This window comes from Pelodiscus sinensis, chromosome 3 (assembly GCF_052426305.1).
Source record: "Pelodiscus sinensis isolate ZL-2025 chromosome 3, ASM5242630v1, whole genome shotgun sequence".
Classification (NCBI taxonomy): Eukaryota; Metazoa; Chordata; order Testudines; family Trionychidae; genus Pelodiscus; species Pelodiscus sinensis.
The window spans coordinates 3,379,068-3,400,243 of NC_143054.1; the positions used below are offsets into that span (position 1 = coordinate 3,379,068).

The 21,176-nt window shown below is 49.3% G+C and overlaps 1 protein-coding gene across 1 annotated transcript; it reads left to right on the plus strand.

Moving 5' to 3' along the window:
- Positions 1–298: 298 nt before the first annotated feature.
- PBK (PDZ binding kinase) lies at positions 299–20,221 on the plus strand. Its single transcript, XM_075925967.2, has 8 exons — positions 299–404; positions 1,873–1,937; positions 2,805–2,907; positions 3,995–4,137; positions 9,674–9,843; positions 14,152–14,281; positions 15,887–16,066; positions 19,622–20,221. The coding sequence occupies exons 1-8, from the start codon at positions 370–372 to the stop codon at positions 19,825–19,827; spliced, it is 1,032 nt and encodes a 343-aa protein (XP_075782082.2). The 5' UTR covers positions 299–369; the 3' UTR covers positions 19,828–20,221.
- The last annotated feature ends 955 nt before the right edge of the window (positions 20,222–21,176 follow it).

The following is a 21,176-nucleotide window of genomic DNA, read 5'->3' on the forward strand; positions in this document are numbered from 1 at the left end:
CCCCCCGGGACCAGGAGACACCCCGAACTCCCCCGGGACCAGGAGACACCCCTGTGCCCCCCAAGGACCAGGAGACACCCCTGTGCCCCCCAAGGACCAGGAGACACCCCGAACCCCCCCGGGACCAGGAGACACCGGCCAGCCACGCTCACAGCCGGGTGGGTGAGACGCGGAGGGCCCCTGCCCCCCCACCCAGGGGGGAGGATGGACCCCGCCGCAGGCCCCGCCCCCTCACGGCCCCGCCCCCGCCGCAGGGCCCGCCCCTCCCACGGCCCCGCCCCCGCCGCAGGCCCCGCCCCTCCCACGGCCCCGCCCCCCCGTGTCGCAGCCGCTCGCGGGCGGGGCTGGGAGCAGCGCGCGCGGATTCAAATGGCGGCGGTTGGCAGCGAGCGGGCCCGTAACAGGTAACGGGCCGGGACCCCCCCGCTCCCCCCCCGGGAGTCCTGCCCCTCCCCCCTGAGCCTGCGGGGGGGGGGTCCCGGGAGTCCTGCCCCTCCCCCCCTACTGAGCCTGCGGGGGGGGGGGTCCCGGGAGTCCTGCCCCTCCCCCCCTGAGCCTGCGGGGGGGGTCCCTGGGAGTCCTGCCCCTCCCCCCTGAGCCTGCGGGGGGGGGGGGTCCCGGGAGTCCTGCCCCTCCCCCCCTACTGAGCCTGCGGGGGGGGGGGTCCCGGGAGTCCTGCCCCTCCCCCCCTGAGCCTGCGGGGGGGGTCCCTGGGAGTCCTGCCCCTCCCCCCTGAGCCTGCGGGGGGGGGGGTCCCGGGAGTCCTGCCCCTCCCCCCCTACTGAGCCTGCGGGGGGGGGGTCCCTGGGAGTCCCGCCCCTCCCCCCTGAGCCTGCGGGGGGGGGTCCCGGGAGTCCCGCCCCTCCCCCCTGAGCCTGCGGGGGGGGGTCCCGGGAGTCCCGCCCCTCCCCCCTGAGCCTGCGGGGGGGGGTCCCGGGAGTCCTGCCCCTCCCCCCCTACTGAGCCTGCGGGGGGGGGGTCCCGGGAGTCCTGCCCCTCCCCCCTGAGCCTGCGGGGGGGGGGTCCCGGGAGTCCCGCCCCTCCCCCCTGAGCCTGCGGGGGGGGGTCCCGGGAGTCCTGCCCCTCCCCCCCTACTGAGCCTGCGGGGGGGGGGTCCCTGGGAGTCCCGCCCCTCCCCCCTGAGCCTGCGGGGGGGGGTCCCGGGAGTCCCGCCCCTCCCCCCTGAGCCTGCGGGGGGGGGGTCCCGGGAGTCCTGCCCCTCCCCCCCTACTGAGCCTGCGGGGGGGGGGGTCCCTGGGAGTCCCGCCCCTCCCCCCTGAGCCTGCGGGGGGGGGTCCCGGGAGTCCCGCCCCTCCCCCCTGAGCCTGCGGGGGGGGGTCCCGGGAGTCCCGCCCCTCCCCCCTGAGCCTGCGGGGGGGGGTCCCGGGAGTCCCGCCCCTCCCCCCTGAGCCTGCGGGGGGGGGTCCCGGGAGTCCCGCCCCTCCCCCCTGAGCCTGCGGGGGGGGGTCCCGGGAGTCCTGCCCCTCCCCCCCTACTGAGCCTGCGGGGGGGGGGGTCCCGGGAGTCCTGCCCCTCCCCCCCTACTGAGCCTGCGGGGGGGGGTCCCGGGAGTCCCGCCCCTCCCCCCTGAGCCTGCGGGGGGGGGGGTCCCGGGAGTCCCGCCCCTCCCCCCTGAGCCTGCGGGGGGGGGGGTCCCGGGAGTCCTGCCCCTCCCCCCTGAGCCTGCGGGGGGGGGGGGGTCCCGGGAGTCCTGCCCCTCCCCCCCGGAGGCGGGCTGGTAACTGCCATTCTCTTGACCCCGGCAACCTTTCCTCCCCCCCCAACGAGGGGTCAGCCCGGGGACGCGGGGCGGGGCCTGCGCTGGGGGCGGGGCCGGAGGTCTGACGTCACTTGCTGCTCTTGTCCCCCCAGCGCCAGGCCGGCCTGGGCCATGGAGCCGGCGTCCGGCTTCAAGACTCCCTGCAAGAAGCGATCAGGTGAGTCTCCTTGGCCTGGGGGTGTGTCCGCTGCCCCCTAGTCGCTTCCCATCCCGCCTCCCGGCCTCTGAGACCCCGGTGCAGCGCGGGTGCCGCCCCTCTGGGACACCGCAGCCAGCGGCGTTTCAAAGAGGCAGCGCCACGTGGAGCCCAGGGTCAGCCGGGGAGTCCCCAGCTGATCTCCGGTTCCAAGCCGCGCTGCCTCTTCGAAATGCCGGTGGAGCCTTGGATCAGCTGCAGACTCCCCAGTTGACCCCCAGGCTCCATAAGGCATGCTGGCTTTATAATGCACAAGAGCCCCAGCGGGGACTCTTGTGCATTTCAAAGCAGAAGCGCCCACCTGGAGCCCAGAGGCAGCAGGATTTCCCGCTGTCCCTGGGCTCCACATGAAGTTCCAGCTTTGAAATGCACAAGAGCCCCGCTTAGGCACTTCTGCAATCTGCCTTTGAAATGTACATCAAGTAGTCAATGGAAATTCCATTCACTAATCAACCATTCACTAATCAACTAGTAAATTAGTCGCTAGTTAACATCTCTAATTCAAATATGACCCCTGGTTAAGTATGGTGGGAAAATAAAATACCCACCAACTTTTTTTTAAATTCATTGGGTGATATGCACACCAAGGATGGCATGACGCAAATGTCTTTGAGTGGTTTCCTGACGTCTAATCAAAGAAAAGGATATTGAAGAGCTTTTTTGAAAAACTAAAACTCATCAATGTCTCTTCCCTACAAAGCTCCAAGTTATTTAAAAAAACAAAACCCAAACCCACATCTTCGCATGCTTGTGGAAAGAGCATTGAGTTTTTCAGATGGGAAGTGCTAGAGAGGCTAAATGATTTTTTTTCTTGTGTTTTATTTTCAGACAACGGGGCGTGCGGACAATTGGCTTCTGTAGTTATTCCAGCCTCTCCTTTCATGCAGAAGCTTGGTTATGGCACTGGGGTAAATGTTTACCTTATGAAAAGGTAAGAGTAAGAACTTAAACCTGTATAGGGTGGCCATTACGTGGGACTTTAGAGCACATACCACTAGAATAGATTTTTAAATGGAGTCTTCTATGCTGATGAAAGATGCTGGTGACTGTCTTGGAAACTGAAATGTATCCATGGGCAGTGGCAGTGCAAGATGCCTCATGTGGCCTTATCAGTATGCCTTGAACCTAGATTGGCATCATCACTGCTAACTTAGTTTTCATGGCTCATGAATTGTTGGAGGCTTTGCTGGGATTACCCCCACTCTGCTGGAGTCCCTCTGCTCTTGACTATTCTATCTCCCTATGGAAGGAACTCAAACTTCGTGCTGGTGCGGTGTATGATTTGTTAGTAAGTTGGCAAATCTAGTTTAATAGTTTAGGGATGTAATAGTGTAGTCGATTAACCGATAAGCAAAAGTGTACAGGTGAATGCTACAGACTACACGCTATAGTCCCCCACCCTCCTTGCCAGTACATTTTTTTAGCAGGCTGGCCAGCAGCCTGGCCAAGTCCTGACTTGTGACTGGACCTACGCCTGCTGGAGCTCAGCAGTTAAAGTGTATTAGGAGCTGGATGGGCAGGCAACCTGGCTCAATTCTAGTTTGTGCCAGGTCCAGGAGTTCAGGCCCCCACTAGAGAGGGCAGCAGCGTGGGATGGCAGCAGCCCTATTTATCAGAGGCGGCAGCACTGGCAGCTGGTCTGTGAGGGGAGCTGGTTTTTAAACTGGCTCTCCTTGTGGACCAGCTCCCACCTGGCACCCCGCGCTGCTGCCTCTGATACAAAGGCAGCAGTGTGGAGTGGCAGGGGGCTTGGGATTGAAGCCGGAACTCACTGATTGCTGGCCCTGCCCCTGTGGACTATAAAATAGTCCACTAACCAATAAGAATTCATGAGGTCACTTGACTAATCAATTAACAGATATTTAAAATCCCTGTCATAGTTTTAGGCTTGCTGTTTAATTCCACAAATTAACCATATGACCATCATGATATTAATGGCACTCTTGGCCAATAGAGGCCTATGATGATCTTTCATCAGATGCTGCTGCATTCTCTGAGAGTGAATTTTTTCCATTCAGATCTCCTAAAGGCTTGTCTCGTTCCCCATGGGCTGTGAAGAAAATTAATCTCAAATGTGACAATAAGCAGCAGAACCTCTATCAACAGAGACTGACTGAAGAAGCCAAGATTCTGAAAGATCTTCAGCACCCAAACATTATAGGTAAGTTTCAGACACTGCTCCAGATGCTTTATTTGGAAATGCACCTCTGAGGCTCCTGATGGTACCTTCCCAGAGCTGGGTGGGGACAGGGATTTGACATAAATGACCCTGGACCTTGTTTGAGCAGCAGGTGTTTCTGCATATCCCCTCCATTCCATAGTCAGAGTACAATGCATGGCCCTTCCGACTTGCCCTGCATTTCTCTACCCACCAGCTGGCATGGTTGCAATGCAACTAAGTCCGTTCTCCATTGTTTATTATCCTAGCCTTCCTCCCTATCTAATGATAAGAGGAAACTTTAAAAGGCCCAGTTGAGGCCAGTGTCCTGGCGGTGTGATGAAGGAGAATAAAGATATACCTCACTAGTTCATTCCTAGCATGTGGGTTGCTGGTTTTCTATTCTACCACAAGAGAGGAATGAACCAGTGTGCTAATTCACAGGCATGCTATGCTTATCCCAGAGCAGCCTTGCAAAACTTTAGATGGCCTGTTGACCAACTCTCTGCATTGCACAGCCTAAAGAAACCACGCACAAAGGCACTGAGTCAGTGCACAGACACCAGGCTGAATGGAAAGAAACGCATGGAGCAGGGACCGACTCAGCGGCTTCCCTAGGCTGTGCAATGCAGAGCAGCAGCTGGGGAGGTATGCTGTGATCAGGCACAAGCCAGACTGAGTGCCGGGACTGCCTCCCCTTATTGACTAGTCGACAAAATCTGTCAACTAATCGGTTAGGAAAGTAATCAAATTTTAACAGACCTTGCAAACTCAGATTTAACTTTGCCTACATGGGTTTACTTGGTCCTGCCTCAGCACAGGGGACTGGACTAGATGACCACTTAAGATCCCTTCCAGCCCTATATGTCTCTGATTTTTTTTTTTTTTTCCCCACTAACTACAATTAGACTTCTTACATGCACAAAAGTAAGCATGTGCCAGACCTAAAGGAATGGAGACAGCATATTAGAATGTGTCCAGTGTAGGGTGCAGGAAATCTTGCTGATATCTGGGCTGGCATCATTCACAACAAAATACCAAACTTGACCTTTCAAAAAGGAGACAAACAGAAATAAGCCAAGTGCAAAAAGTGGTTATTGCTGAAGATTGCTCTCTAAATACTTTGTAAGTAGATACATGCTTTCTTGTAGCTTGTTCGTCCACCTTTTAACTGGATCTTTGCTGTGTACTTAATAATAATTAATTAATGTATACAAAATAAGATGATTACTGAATTATGGAAAGTGTAGAACCTCTTAAACAGCTTCTTTTTTTTTTTTTTTTTTTTTTTTTTTACTTTCAGTGTTAGTTTGTGAAATCCTGGTACTGTATAGTCAATGACATTTTGGTTAATGAAGCTCATTAATCCCCTGGGATTATTACCTTTGTCACTAAAATCACCAATTCATTTTAGCTTTTTTCTTTACTATGCATTTAATAACTGGCGTTTTCACTTTTGTAGAAATACCACACATGCTCCAGATGACGTTCCCTCTAATTTTTTTCCATTCATGGCCACAATTTTATGTGCACCAAAGCATGTGTGACTGTGCACCACCAATAGAAACAAAAAAACCTAGCTGTGGGTACTCTGCTAGTCAGCTGGGAGGTGTTTGAAACTACTCTCCTTTGTGGCTTCACAAGTATAGAGCTTACAGGGAATATTGGTTCCAGGAGAATTTTACCAATCTTCCCCTCCTCCCCGCCCCCCCCCCCCACACACACATTAATGTGTGTTCTGTTCTCCCTTCTCAGCAAGAATTCAGGGGCTATGAATATTGTATTGAGGTTGCTGAGGTTTCAGTACTACAGAACATGAACATGAGTACAGGCAGTCCCCGGGTTACGTACAAGATAGGGACTGTAGGTTTGTTCTTAAGTTGAATTTGTATGTAAGTCGGAACTGGTACATATTGTAGGGGAAACTCTAGCCAAACATTTCTCCAGAGCTCAGTTTTATTCTCCCACACCTCACTTCCCTCAGTCCTTTATTCTCAAGCTGAGGTGTCTGCTGAGAAAAGCCGCTCCGTGTCTCCCTGGTCTGCTGGGGGGAAGCAGCTAGTGCGGGGTTGCCTCACCCCGTTTGTAAGTAGGGATCTGATGTAAGTCGGATCCATGTAACCCGGGGACTGCCTGTATTTGCCCATGTTACACAAATGGGGAAAACATGCAAAAAGGCAAGAGTCCTCGATAGTTTGGGGGGAAATTGGAAGGACATAACACAGTATATTAATATCAGGAAGTTTTATCTTGAGGAAATTATGTGAAGTTAACTAATTTTCCTTTAACTTACACTGAAAAAGTTGAAGTCATTTATTAAATGTTGTTAAAACCCCATGCTCCATTTTATGAGCATAGTCAATTGCTAGCACTGACTAGGGCAGGGCTGTGCAAAATCTGATTTGCGGGCTGCGTCCAGTCCACCAACCTGCCACATCTGGCCCATGAGACCTTCAGCTGGTTCCTGCCCCCGCTCAGCACTCAGGAAAGCCAGCTGCAGGGCCATGTGCTTCTGTGAATGCTGAGAGCCTGGGGGAGGGAGCCAGAGGCTTCTTGCACTGCTCCCATCCCCAGTAGCTTCCATTGGTGTATTTCTGGGCAATAATAGCTTCCTGTTTGCAGGACAAGCAGCATGTGACGTGCCCCCTCATTTCTCCTGAGCTCACAGTGTTTGCTGCACGTGGCCCCTGTAGCTGCTGTGAGCAGCACAGGGGTGTGAAAGGCAGGGTCCCTAGTTAAGGAACTTTTGGCTGTTGGCTGGGAGCCACCCAGGTAAGGTCTCCCAGTCAGAGCCTGCCTCTGGCATCTCAGCCCCAACCTCCCTGCACCGCCATCCCATGTAACCCAAACCTGCACCTCTGCTCCAGCTCCCATTCCTCTTCCCCATGCATCCCCTCCTCAGGTCACACTCCCCTCCCAGACCCTGCACCAGGGTTCCCCCCAAGATCTGCCATCCAGGAGTGGATTGAGTTTTGTCTTGCGCACCAATATTCAGGTTGTGTGGATGTGTGTCACCATTGCACCCACCCATTCCTAACCAATCGATTGATATATGTAATGGAGGAAAGAATATTCTCCCCGCCCCAAGACCAAAGAGAGCTGTTAATAAAGATGTGTGGGTGAAAGTGCTGATTTATTATGGCAGATCCTAAGTGCCAGTGTCCTGTATTTGTCCCGCAATCTGCTTATTGATACCCCGCCCTCCTTCCACACCGTGACTTGTTACCACAGAAGGCCTTGCAGCCATTTCCTTCAGAATGGCTGTTTCCTAACAAATGTGCCGCTGCAACCATCACAATTCATTATTTACAGGCTCAGAACAATCCCATTTCAGTTTTTTCACTATTAAAAAATGTAGTTAAGATCAGATGGCTGAAACATGGAAGGAGAAGATAGAACTACACATTGCTAAAATACTGAAGTTATCAAAGCCCAGGCCAAAAAAGATCTCAGCTGGGGAAAAAAAACCAACCTTGGTCAAAGCTTAAATATAAAAATGAATAGCAGTTTAGAAATGTAAGCAACTTAAATGAGTCATTTGTTCATAACTTGCAATTTACACCCCCACGCTCAAAGCTCTTTGGAAGTCTCAAATCATTTTAAAAACAAAAGTTCAGAACTTCAGTGAGTAAAAGGTAAGCCAAGAAAGTTTAAAATACTTAGTCTGTCATAATAAACATAGCAAGGGACCTCAAATTTTCAAAGTACTTTTTACAAAATATAAAATCAGCTTTTTAAAAATTCCACTAAATCTTTTCAAAGACTTTATTCAAGGTTGCAAAACTGACAGCTACCCTTTATCCGGCAGCAAGTATCTACTGAAGAGCCTTCGCTTTGTTAGTTAACTCTTCGGGTGTCCTGATGCTTTCACAAAGTTTAACTTTTTTTTTCCTTAAATGATTAATTTTAAACATAAAATAAGTGAAAATAAAAAGAGAAACCCAAAATAAACACCCTAAATCCCTTTGTTAATAATAAAGTAACTAAAAGAAAAAAAATTATCATTAAAATAAAAATTTAAAAATAATTCTAGGTATTCCTATAAAATACAAAATATACTTAAAATCTTTTAAAAGCTCAAAAAAGACCAAATAAAAACCAACCTAGCGCATGCGTGCACACAATCAATCTAAACCAATAACATACAACTGTTAACCTGCTATTCAAAATAGGTATGTGACTGGTTAACATCACCCTTACTGGGTGATGCTACTGCTTACGGTCAACTGGCGAGCTGCCCCGGCTCTATGGGGCCTGGCATGCCACAGGCAGGGACGCTCCAGCATGGTAGGATCAATTCCCACCCCAGCCAGGGCCGTTGGAGCAGCTGCCACTGCCACATGGTTTCTGGACCTGGCTCAAGTCGTGCTGCCCACCACGTGGCTCCAGTTCTGGTCCCGGCAGGGGCCGCTGGAGGAGCAGCTGCATGCCATGCGGCTCTGGCCGGGACTGCCGGAGTAGCAGCTGCCCGCGAAGCAGCCTGCAACTCCAGCCCTGGGGAAGGGCTGAAGTTAGGGCCAGGGCCACATGTCGTCTGCCCTGCTGTTCCTGGAGCGGGGCAGCCACCCACAGCATATCCCCACCACAGAGCAGCTGAGCAGCCTCTGCATGGCTCTTCTGAGGCAGTGGGCGGGAGGTACATTTTTGGCACACACCTTAGAACCCTGCCCTGTACCCCAGTTCACTGCCCTAAGTCCTGGTGCCCTTCTACACCCAAACTCCCTTCTGCACCCAACCTCCCTCCCACACCTTCTTCATTAACATGGTGGAAGGGTGAGGCCTTCAACCACTTACCAAATTCCTGGAGTGCCACCCCCCCCCCCCCAAAATTATTTTCCACCCCTGGGCTAAGGTGACAAATACCACAGCCAAGACTGTCAAAAGGGGGTGGGAATTTTTGGGTTCCTCACATTTTAGGTTCCAGTTGGAGATGCCATAGAGGAGTCTGATTTTCAGTGTGAGGGCACTCTGCATTTTTTGAAAATTATACTCTCTCCCTTCTGGAGACCTTGGCTTGTGGCTTCATATGGAAAAACCCGAAGGCTGATCTGTGCTGTGAGAACTTTCCCAAAAACTCTTAGTGGCTTTTCCCAGGCCAGCTAATTTGAGTTTGCAACTGGTTGGTGTTGTAATGAAGTGCAGGCTCCAGGTGGCCTAAATCAGTTTAAAATAGTCCAGGCTGCCTGCAACCTGGCCTATATCACTGCTCCAAATGTGTTTTCAATGAGTTTTGTTGAGCTGTTAAAAGCACTTAGAATTTTGGGGGTGAAACCCTGGTGCTGGGCAGGCTAAAGATGTCACAGCAGTTGTGGTCATTAGTTATCTGGCCATTAGTTACTCAGCTGCAATGGGGAGCGCTTGGATATTGTTTTACTTACTCACAATATTCCACAATGATGGGCTGTGTGAATATCACTGCAAATTAATGAGACTGCTGTCAAACTGGGCTCCTAAGCATGTGTGTAAAATGGCGCTTCTATAGCCACTGCCTGTTCTTGTTTCCTAAAAACAAATGACATCTCTGATTGTTTGTTTGAAGGATACCGTGCATTTACTCAAGCCAACGATGGGAGCATGTGCCTTGCTATGGAATACGGGGGAGAAAAATCTCTCAATGACTTGATTGAAGAGAGAAATAAAAACCACCAGGGCCCTTTTCCAGCGGATACAATTCTCAAGGTTGCCTTGAGCATGGCAAGGGGGTTGAAGGTATGTTTTCTTGTGGCATGAGCTGTTCCATGGCGCAGGTGTGTACACAGGTGATATGGAGTAAATCATTTACTCGGCTTGAGAGGTTCTGCACCCCTGTTCTAGATTCTAAGGCCCGGGGGCCAGATGTGGCCCCTGGCTTGTCTTGATCTGGCCCCTGGGGCTCAGGGCTTCTCCTACCTCAACGTTGAGGACCCTGCACTGATGCTCCAGCTCTGCTGGGCCCCTCTCCCCCAGGCTCTGGTGTGCGAGGGGAATGTGGGGAGTGTCTTTCCCCTCAGGTGGGGGCCATGCCAGGGAGAGGCCGGAGGTATAAGAATGCGGGGCCTCTTTGAATGGGCAAGGAAAGAACGGGGAGATGGAAGGGTTGTATCCTGCTAGAACAAGGTGGGAACTGGAGCTGTCTCTAGGCAGTTAAAGCAATTCTCTCAGGTCCTGTTCCTCATCCTTACATGAGGGGCATGACCATGTCCTCCTAGAGCCAAGCAGACCCTTCCGCTCACACGACTAGTCAGACCCGTGGCTTTATTCCTCTAGCAGGCAGCTACAGGAGCAGCGTGAGCTCGTTCCGTTCTGATACCAAAACAGGCATCTTGAAGTATGCACTAGTCCAACTCGGTACTGAGCAGTGCATGTTCCTCATCTCTCTCAGGGGTCTGCTCATGTCACCATGAGTCAGAGCATCTTTGTCCTAAGGTGGTGTGTTAGTGCCAGCACGGATGGGAAAACATTAACAACCGTTTTTTCCAAGCACTGGTAGGAAAAACAAACCACCGACCTCCCTAACGATAGCCAGGAGTGTTATCGTAATGGAGCCAAAATATTAATCACAACCAAAAGCACCATTATTTTTCATCTCCATTTTACACCTTGACTTTGAATACGCCATTCTCTGCCCAGGGCTGGCTTGGAGAGAGACCGTCCAATGCCAGAATTCCATCCATGCCCCCAGAATCTGTTGCATGTGTACACACACTTGAGGAAATGGAAAGTTCTGGTTCCTTCATTAACTTGGCTCCCTTTGAGTGTGCTGCGTAGGGTAACGACTGCATATATAGTCTGTGCAAAATAGCAGAATTCCACCAATAACTTATTTGGAAACTGTACATTAGAATTTCCCGACTGCTGTATAGAAGGCTGTAGGGAAGAATGGATCTATGTGCCACTGTGTCACACTCCCACATTAGCTTGTGGGTCCCAGATAGTGTACCATCTGCCACGGGAGACCCGGAGGCCCTTCCAATGCCACCCAAGATATAATTGGTGAGTTACATCTTAGGTTCTCCAGGGAAAGGGCACTCGCCTGGCTTCGTAGTGTTTTTTTGTTTCATTTTTAAGGACGGAAAGGACCAGTGTGATCATCTAGTCTGATTTTTCTACACATTGCAGGTCACAGACCCTCCCTTACCCACTCCTATACAGTTACTGATGTCCTCACATCATGATTTTAAAGACTTCAAGTTACAGCAAATCCACCATTTACTATAAATCAAACCAATGTGACTTGTGCTGCAGAGGAATATTCTCTATCCTGGGAGAATATTCCTTCCCAGCCCCAAATATAGTGAACAGTCAGACCCTGAGCATGCCAGCGAGACCCACCAGCCGGTAACTTGGGGCATGTCTACCCAGCAGAGCGAAATCTGAAATAAGCTACGCAACTTGAGCTACATCTGTTGCGTAGCTTAAGTTGAAATCGCTTCTTTTGGCGCTGTCTACGCAGCAGGACGTCCGAGTTAGAGCACTTCCCCTACTCCTTTGTAAAATGAGGATTGCAGAAGTCGGAGTAAGAACTCCTCCGGCTTGCCATTATTTCGACATAATGTTGAAATAACTGCTTGCCGTGTAGACGCAGACTCTAATATTTTGGAATAACGTTGCTGTGTGGATGTAGCCTTGGAGTCCTCCCCAATGAATGTCCTGTCTCTGGCCATTGGGGATATTTGCTACTAGAAGCTAACAGATAAACTATTATGCCATTGTGGGACGTCTCATAGAAACTAGGACAGAAAGGGACCTTGAGGTCATCGAGTCCACTTCCCTGCCCCCATGACAGAACCCAGTACTGTCTAAACCATCCCTGATAGACATTTCTCTAACCTACTCTTAAATATCTCCAGAGCTGGAGGTTCCACAACCTCCCTGGGCAGTTTATTCCAGTGTTTCACCACCTTGACAATTAGGAACTTTTTCCTAATGTCCAACCTAAACCTCCCTTGCTGCAGTTTAAGCCCATTGCTTCTTGTTCATCTTGGCCTCTGGGGATAGAACAAGTTTTCTCCCTCTTATGACACCCTTTTAGATACCTGAAAAGGGCTCTCATGTCCCCCCTCAATCTTCTCTTTTCTAAACTAAACAAACTTAATTCTTTCAGTCTGGCTTCATAGGTCATGTTCTCTAGACTTTTAATCATTCTTGATGCTCTTCTCTGGACCCTCTCCAATTTCTCCCCATCTTTCTTGAAATGTGGTGCCCAGAACTGGACACAGTACTCCAGCTCATCAAACCATCTCCTTAAACTTGAAACCAATTAGATAGTTTGCCCCCACTGTTCCCCTTGTGCTTTTTCAGAACATCTCTCCTTTGATAGTTACAAACCCTTTGTATAATGTCAAGCGAAACTTGTTGAGGGCCAGTTTGTATCCACTTGTTCTTGTGCCAACATTGGCCTTTAACTCCTCTTCTTCCCTGGTATTTATCTGTCCAGTGTATTTTACAGAGAACAACCAAATCTCCCCCACCCTTCCTTTGTTTGGTTAGGCTAAGCAAGTCCAGCTCCTTTCGTCTACTGTCAATTTTCAATTTCTCTGATCATCCTAGTAGTCTCTCTATTCCAGTTTAAATGTATTTTAAACATGGAAGACCAGACTTGCGAACACTAGTCCAGGTGAAGTTTCACCAGTTCCTTGTATAATTGTAATAACATGTTCCAGTCTCTCCTGGCAATACTGTGCCTGAGGGGTCTGGGATTGCATCTGCCCTTTTCACGGCAGCATCAGATTAGTGGCTCATAGTTATCCTGTGATCAACTTCTACACCCAGGTCTTTCTCCTCTCCTGCTTCCAATAATACAGCCCCAGTTTACAGAGTGTTAGTAAAAATCCTTGTTTATCTGTGTGACCTTGCACTTTTGCACTACTAAATTTCATCCGATTTCTAGTATTCCAGTTTCAAAATTGTCCAGATTTCCTTCTGATATTCTGGTCCACCTCTGTGTTAGCACACCTCCCACTTTTTGTGCCACGATCAGTAATAAACATCTTAAATAAGATTGGTCCCAAGAGTGATCCCTGAAGAACTCCACTACTAACCTCCCTGCAGCCTGACAGGTCATCTTTCAGTATGACCAGTTGTAGTCTCCCCTTTTACTGGTTCCTTATTCACCATTCAACTCTCATACTAAAGTAACTAATAACTTCCCATGTGGAATTGTTTAAATACCCTGCTGAAATCTAGATAGGTTAGATAGACTACATTTCCTTTGTCTAAAAATTATCCAATTATTTTCTCAATGAAAAAGATCAGATTGGTCTGACATGATCTACCTTTAGTAAAGTCCGCTTGTATTATAGCCCATTTATCATTTACCTTTGAGTCTTCAACTACTTTCTCTTTTAAAATTGGCTCCAAGTCCTTGCGTTAATTGAGGCCAAATAAATTAATGGGCCTGTAGTTTCCTGGTTTTCCACTTTCTTAGGTATTCTCCACCGATACAGTGCGACCCCTGAGTTTATGGATTCGTTACAAATCTTTGATATTGGCTTTGCAGTTTCATGTCCATTTCCTTCAATAGTCTTGGATGGAGATTATCTGAGCCTTCTGACTTGATCCCATTAAGCTGTTTTAGTTAATGGGGTTTCTTCAGACTCTCCCAGATAATTCTCTTCTGAGCAAAGACCAGGTGTGAGAAGCTACAAACCCAAGAGAAACTTTCTAGCAGGATAAGCTATAAGCTGTTGAAAATAGAAGGTTGCATGGAGCAGTCTTTTCAGTCCTAAGTCTTTCATTGTAATTAGTGTCACAGTAGCAATGTAAAAGCCTTGGGCTAGAGTCTTGGCTTGTGTAAATTCATGCGCCCCATTGAAGTCTGCTTGTTTGTCTCCTTCATCTGATATGGCATGTCTTCTAGATTAGCAAATTTGGGGCAGAGGCTGTTGGACGTGGCACAACTGAAGCTGTAAAGTGACTCTGCAGAATAACCAACATGATGCTTTACTGCCCAGACCTGTTTTAAAATAGCCTCTGACTCTATTTGTAGCTTCTCATCTGTAAATGGGGATGCTAATGGTTCTTCCTTCTGCCTTGTAGTATCTGCACAATGACAAGAAACTGCTTCACGGAGACATCAAGTCTTCTAACGTTGTCATTAAAGGTGACTTTGAGTCGATAAAAATCTGTGATGTGGGAGTGTCCCTGCTGCTGGATGAGAACATGACTGGTATGTGGGGCTGTCCAGTCCTCTGGGCACGGGGTGCGGATCACAAAACATGAAAGCTAGCTTTTGACCTGGAAGGGGCAAGGACAGCCTAAACGGAAGAGAGGTCTGCTCTGTGTATCCTTGTACAGGGTCTTTAATGTCTTCTACAGTTTCCTTCCCTGGCTCTGTGTGGCTGTTATCCTTCACCCCGGAGGGGCCTGCATTTCAGTGGAGGGGGTTCTTCTAGTTTGTGCCACGGTCCTTCCAGGTGAATAGTGCTGCATAATGGCAAGAAACCTCCATGTTACCCCCACAGAGCCCCATGTTGCATTTCTTGGACCCCCACACCCACCTTAATATGTGTGAGTTTAAATGCACAAGGAACACTGGATTGGGCCTACCAGATCTCGAATTGGCATCTGGTGGTGGGGAAATCTAAACTCCTGCTTGAGAGTGAACTAAATTAACCTATTTCACAGTCACGGAGAGTCGCCTGAGCCAGTTGTGAAAATTATAAATATTTCACTTAACTACAACAAGAAGCAGATGTCTAATGGCCTGTTGTCTTAGCTGTCAAAAGCAGGAATGTGTTTCGGTTAATTACGAGATCACTTTGCTCTGCTGTTTCTTTCTCCAGTGCATGGACAACAGCTGACTGATTTATGAAGCAGCACCATTAGCTTTTATTAGTAACTCTTTCATTTGATAAGGGAAGAGAATGGAATGCTGCCAGGACAGAATGGGCTCTGGAGCCTGGCGGGAGGCCACAGGAATGGGGGGGGGGACAATTACAAAGAGCAAGTCCTCTTGACTAGAGGAACCTTTGGCCCAGCTCCGAGTGAAGTGTTGTGGTGTCACATGGAGTCAATATCCAGCTGGCCAAACAGAGACCTCGGGTCCTTTTCCATGGGGTAGCCAAGGGCTAAAGAACGATGGCCTGCAAGTATTCAGGATTCTAACATTCGCTTCTCATTCGTGCCGGATACTCGAAGATCAGCCTTGTAGCACAAGAGTAAGCAGCTGGGAGCCTGCTGCTAGCTTAGCTCAGTGAGTTAGTAGGCAGCCGGGAAAGTGTGCTGCCCCGCCCTGCTAGCCAGAGGCCATGTGTATAGCTCAGCATGCTGGCTTTACTAAAGCACAATGGGCTGTGCCAAATCTCTTCTGCAGGAGTGAGTAGGCATCAAGTCAGTCGCTGGGTTTCCTTCGTCAGTTCGATACAAGCCTTTGTTCTGCTCTTTATAAGATCAATCGGTGCTCTCGGAGACTTTACAAAGCTCCGGCCCAGCCATAAACCTTTGCTGGATTAATGAAAGCAAAATCAAGTCTGCCTAGCAGCGAGTCACCTAGCCTGCTGTCCCTTCAGCCACCTGCAGACCACAGGTGGGAAATGGCTTGACTGGAACTGCTGCTGACTGGCTGGCAGAGGGAGGGTTGATCCATCAGTATAATAGATTGCAGGTGCTGCCTCAGGAGCATGCTCCAATCCAGGCGCCTCCGCCAGCATAACGTTGCCCAGCTAATGGATCTTCAGATCCTAGTGTAGAGAGGGCGGTTATTGTTTAACCTGCTAAGTGCACCGTTTCCCTAGCGGGGACCTGGCCTGAGTCGTGTGGTGTTTCTCTTCAGTGAGCGACCCAGAGGCACTCTACATCGGCACAGAGCCGTGGTCGCCCAAGGAAGCTCTGGAGGATGGCGGCGTTATCACCGACAAGGCGGATATCTTTGCCTTTGGACTGACTCTGTGGGAGATGATGACGCTTTCCATCCCTCATCTGAACCTGCTTGGGAACGATGAGGACGATGAAGGTCAGCTTTTATTTCATACAGTCCAGCTCTTAACATCAAGCAGCCCTTACAAGTGGATTTCCCCAGGAGCTGAATTTACTGTAGTACGGGGGCGGGTACCATAGCCCGCACTAGTGAACTTAGAGCAGCCCAGCTGTCCGGATGCACCTGTGCTGCTGTCAGATTGCTCGTGTAGCTGCTTGATGCTGACAGGGAGTGTTCTCCTCGACGTTAACACCACCCCCGCAAGCAGCAACAGCTGCGCAGTCAGGAGAAGCTCTCCTGTCCACACCAGTGTGCCTATTGGTGCAACTGAGTCACTGAAGTGTGGGTTTTTTCACTTCTGTGAGCGACAGAAGTTATACCAACAAAAGGGGTAGTGCAAGACCTCTTTAGAGCACATCCGCTCCTGAAGGCACATGTGAATCCTGTCCAGTTATTAACGCTACTAGAAAAACCATTAAACTGTCCTGTGTTCATCCAGTTAAATAGCTCCTTGAAGGAGCACATAAAGAAATAGCGAGGGGTAGGTAGCTAAGACCTTTCTCAGCTCAAATTATTTTTTTAACCTTTTATCTTCCTTCTATGAAGGGCCTGACTGGTGTGTCCCAAGGTCTGTCTCGCCTCCCCTGGAGCGTGTGGCACCATAGAAGAGGCACTTTTGAGTTACAGTAAAACTCCAATTGTCCAGCATCAAGTGGTCTGACACTCCTGATAGTCCAGCATCAACTGGAACCTGGAAGTGCTCCGGCCAGTCGGACAATTAGAGCTGCTCCGCGCAGCTTCCCCAAGTCCACTGCTGAAACTGACCAGCTGCAGACCTGGGGAAGCGGTGCGGAGCAGAGCAGCTGGGGTACTGCTGGGTTGGTCCCGCAGCGCCGCCCCTCACTTGAGCGGTGCTGCGGGACCAACCCGGCAGCACCCCAACTGCTCTGCCCCACGGCTTCCCCAAGTCCGCCGCTGCTGAAACTGACCAGCAGGGGACTTGGAGAAGGGCAGGCAGAACAGCTGGGGTGCTGCTGAGTTGGTCCCGCAGCGCTGCCCCTCACCAGCACCTGGTTTGCCCCTGTCCCCCATCACAGCTCCTCTGCCAAAGTACCTCCTGATACTCCAGCATATCTGATAATCCAGCACCCCCTGGGTCCCAAAGGTGCCGGATTATCGGAAGTCTGCTGTACATGGAAGGGGGGGGGGGGTGTTTTGCAAAGCACATGCCTGGCTGCAGTGCTCAATGTTTTTGCATGTGGCTGAGCTGTTTTCAAGTTGGCTTTTTAAATCCAAATGGGCCTAACAAATGATTTGGAATACTGACGTGCCCCATCAGCAGTCCAGCTGCTTGTTAAAGAGCTGCAGGAGAATTCTCCCTTGAAATTCTGCAGTTTATCGCATTCCTCTCAAAACTAAACTTGGCATGCGAGCCAAGTTACAACGGGGTTGTCCCTCAACATGGTTCCCGTTCTCTGGCGCCGATAGAACCAAAGCCTGTTTCTGCTAAAAGCCAAGCAAAGTTGCTTAGACCATGGCTCGAGTCCAGCCGTAATGCAGTTTAGAGTCATGGTTTGACTGTGTTGGGGAAGGGACCTACCATGGTGGTAGCTGCAGTTTAGCTAGGACCAAAGCCGTGTGGTCAGCACAACAGTCCAAGGATAAAACATCATTCTTCTCCAGCCCAGCAAATGCTCAACAATGCGGAAGAGCCAGCCAGACTAATCAGACTCTGAAGCCTAAGTAGATGCTTAAGTTACTCGAACCATGTGATGTGTCCTCCTGGTCTCTAGATCTGAAACCATTAGCCTCCACTGCCTGAATTCAAAATCCAACTCCTAGACTTAGTCCTTGCAGGTGGCCCAGTCAGTACATCAATAAAGTAGCTTTTAAATAGGTCCTGGCTTGACTTGTTTGGGGATAGAGCTTATTTAATGGCTAAATGAAATGTCCATTTCCTTGTTCCTTCCAGAGCTGCTCCCATTCAGTCACCTTGTTGCTGCTGTACAAAAGCAGGACACCCTAGCTAGTCTGACTGCTGGCCCAAGTGCCAGCCACCTTCTTCCACCAAAAAGTGGTCTTCAAACCAACTAGCCTGCACTTGAAAAGGGGGCACTAGATGGCACAAGTGATTAGTCATGAGATCTGTAGGGTCGTAATGGGATAACTTTGGATCCCTACATTGTGACCTGAGTTAGGGGCCTTGGCTGGAAGGATCTGGCTCTTTTGGTGGGCTGTGAGAAGGGGGGGGTTGGGTGGTGTCAGGCAGGACTATGGGTATGTTTCCAAAACCCTCATCACTTGCACTGAAACTTGCTGGTGGAGAGGGAGTAGGCCCTGGAAACACCTTCCCTCTCTCTTAGAAGTGGTCCTGCCAGGTTACTTTTGAGGCACATTGGCAGAGTGGAAGAAGTATATGCTGTGTCTGTACTGAATAGGTGGAGGCTTCAATCTCTAGGACTAGCAAACCAGTACAATTATTTTTTTATTAGAATTATTAGAGCGGCAACTTTATCCAAGAAATCCTTATAAACAAGACCAATGTAATTAGAATCCTAAAACCATCAATCTAGGTAGAAATTCCACCCAGAAGTCAGGCAGAGAAGATTCCCTTTGCTTTGGCCTTCAAAAATGCTGCCCAGTCCAGCCACTAACCTAGTGCTTTCTTTGTTCCTCTGTGGAGATGCTGGGGCTTGAGTTAACATGCTGGATCAGTCCATGTCTCTTGCTGAGCCATCCTAACCGCCACATTCAACACGTGTCTCTTAAGCTGCAGTAGGATTTGCCTTGCTCAGGTGTGCAACAAGACTGTTTTATACCCTCTTGGAAGTAGTGAAGTAGGTGACTTTGAAGTCAACTGTTGGAAAACTCGTGATTTTTATTTTTAAACTTCCACCTCAGATAACATCAAATTTCATTCCGTGCAGACTGGGCTTCTAATCTGCTGCTGGCTATACTGCACCTGACTTCTGTGGGCTAAGAATAAACAATGACATTACAAATTGGTATTTAAAACCTCTGGAAACCCTTCAGAATCTTGATGGCCATAAACCAAACCGCTGTGTGCTCGTGGGGGGAGAGGGGCTCCTGCTTTAATGAGATTCCAACAGGAAACACTGCTTGCTGGCCAGTATTTGGATGTGGGAACTGTGGGGGGGCTTTTGTATTTGTCCCAACGGCCTGCAGTTGGCACGTTTTCTGAGGGTTCTAGAAAGCCACGTGATTGATCAGAGTTTGAAGTGGTACATTGTAAATGCAAAGGGACCGCCACTTTGGGCAGCTGACTCGGAGTCCCAGCCGCTTGTAAAGCATTTCTGCGGGAGATGACAGACGGGCTTGTAAGCAAAACAAACCTGAGCCAAGGTAGCTCTTGCTGAACTCTGGCTCTGGAATGACAAGCATCTCTTCAAAGGACCATTTATGCGGGTCTTAGAGCCTCCTGCTCCCTGCCCTGCAAAATCCCCACCTAAAAGAGGCAAAGACTGCGTGAGGTTAAACAGGTGATGGCCTTTTTGGGGGTGGCATTTATTCCCCAACACGATTAAGACCGCCAGTTACTGCTGCTGACTTATTTCCAATGTTCTTGGCTAGATACTACTTTTGATGAAGACGACTTTGAGGAGGAGGCATATTATGAGGCTCTGGGCACCAGGCCACCACTGAATATGGAGGAGCTGGACCAGTCATATCAGAAAGTGATTGAAATGTTTTCTGTCTGCACTTGTGAGGAGCCGAAGCAACGTCCCTCTGCCGCACACATTGTTGGAGTCTTGGAGGCAGACCTGCCTTGTCTGTAATTGACCACTGTTCATCTCTGCATGTCATTCCGGTATTTCTCTTCATACTCTATTTATCCAAGAATTTGGTGTATCTAAGTTCTTGGTATCTGGCTTCTTGAGACAATGCTAACCACAGGGTTATTTAGATGTACGGTGCGGACACTTGGTTTTTTTTTTATAAGTACCATAGAAACCCTTTAAGAGTATATAATCTTACTCTACCTGTCTTCTGGTATTTTTTCATAATATATAGGGACTTCTTAAAAGAAAACTGTTGCACTGGATAATTGTATAGCATTCTGTAGCTTTTAAATAAGTATTAAACATTTAAGAAAACCTAGCAATTCCTTAACTCAGTGAATTTAGGTTGATTAAAATATTGGCCTGTAATAAAACAGCTGTTTAAGCCACACTTAAATCTTTCTAAATGTCACATGCTTGTCTAGATTACACGAGTCATTTTTATAAATATTAAGGTAACAGCTTCTCACAATGCTTCATGCGTCCAATGCTGTCCATTCAAGTGGCTGCTAGTTGTATCCAAGTCAGTACATTTTTTCTGAACCATGTTTTGATGACACTCAACTTTGAGATGCAGGGCGTGTCAACGTTACGCTATGGGCTACTAATGGGGCTGTTTGCCCTTAAGCAATGGCTATGGCACAGGCAGTGAGATCTCCCTATAACAGCCATCAGGTATATAGGGTTGGAGCTCTAATTTATTTCCAATTTTGTCAAGTATATGCTGAAAGATCTTACTTTGTACCTTGATTCTTCCATTTGTAAACTGAGGGTAGTACAGTAATATTTTGTAAAGTGCTTTAAGAACTTAATGCTTAAGTGTTAATTACTTTTGGCTTAAGGGATAGATGGAATTAGAAAGGTAATGAAGTGAAACTGGGTCTGGCCTTTGCGTGGAGTCCCCTCATATGTTGTACTAGAACTGGGCAAAAAAGTTAAGGTAAGATGGGCTGCAGGGCAGAAGGAAATCATCATAAGCTGTAAGACATCACTTTATAGAAAGTGTGTGTGTGGGGGGGGGGAATCCATGCTCCTGTTGTGCAGCTGTGACAGGTTTCAGGAGATCCTAAAAGCAGAGCTTGCATTAAGCTCTCAAGCTAGGGCAAAAAGCCACAGGAAAGTCCAAACCACTTGGGGGGGGGGGGGGAAGTGTGCAAAGAGTTGTTGTGTGCACAATTGTCTTGCTTTCTACTCTGCCAACTTAAGTTTTATGGCATAGGTGAACTATGGCATTTTTATAGCATGTTCTTAGAAAGGCGGAATGTCTGTTCTAACCATTTAAGTGACATTGGGGTCGCTGGGTACAAGTGGAGCTTTCAGAACACATGGAAGATATTTAGAGTTTT

Excerpts from the sequence above, each read along its gene's own strand:
- PBK (XM_075925967.2), top strand. The coding sequence starts at position 370 with ATGGCGGCGGTTGGCAGCGAGCGGGCCCGTAACAG. Across the intron at positions 1,938-2,804 it reads TCCCTGCAAGAAGCGATCAG|ACAACGGGGCGTGCGGACAA; the intron begins GTGAGTCTCCTT and ends TTTTATTTTCAG. Across the intron at positions 2,908-3,994 it reads AATGTTTACCTTATGAAAAG|ATCTCCTAAAGGCTTGTCTC; the intron begins GTAAGAGTAAGA and ends TTTTCCATTCAG.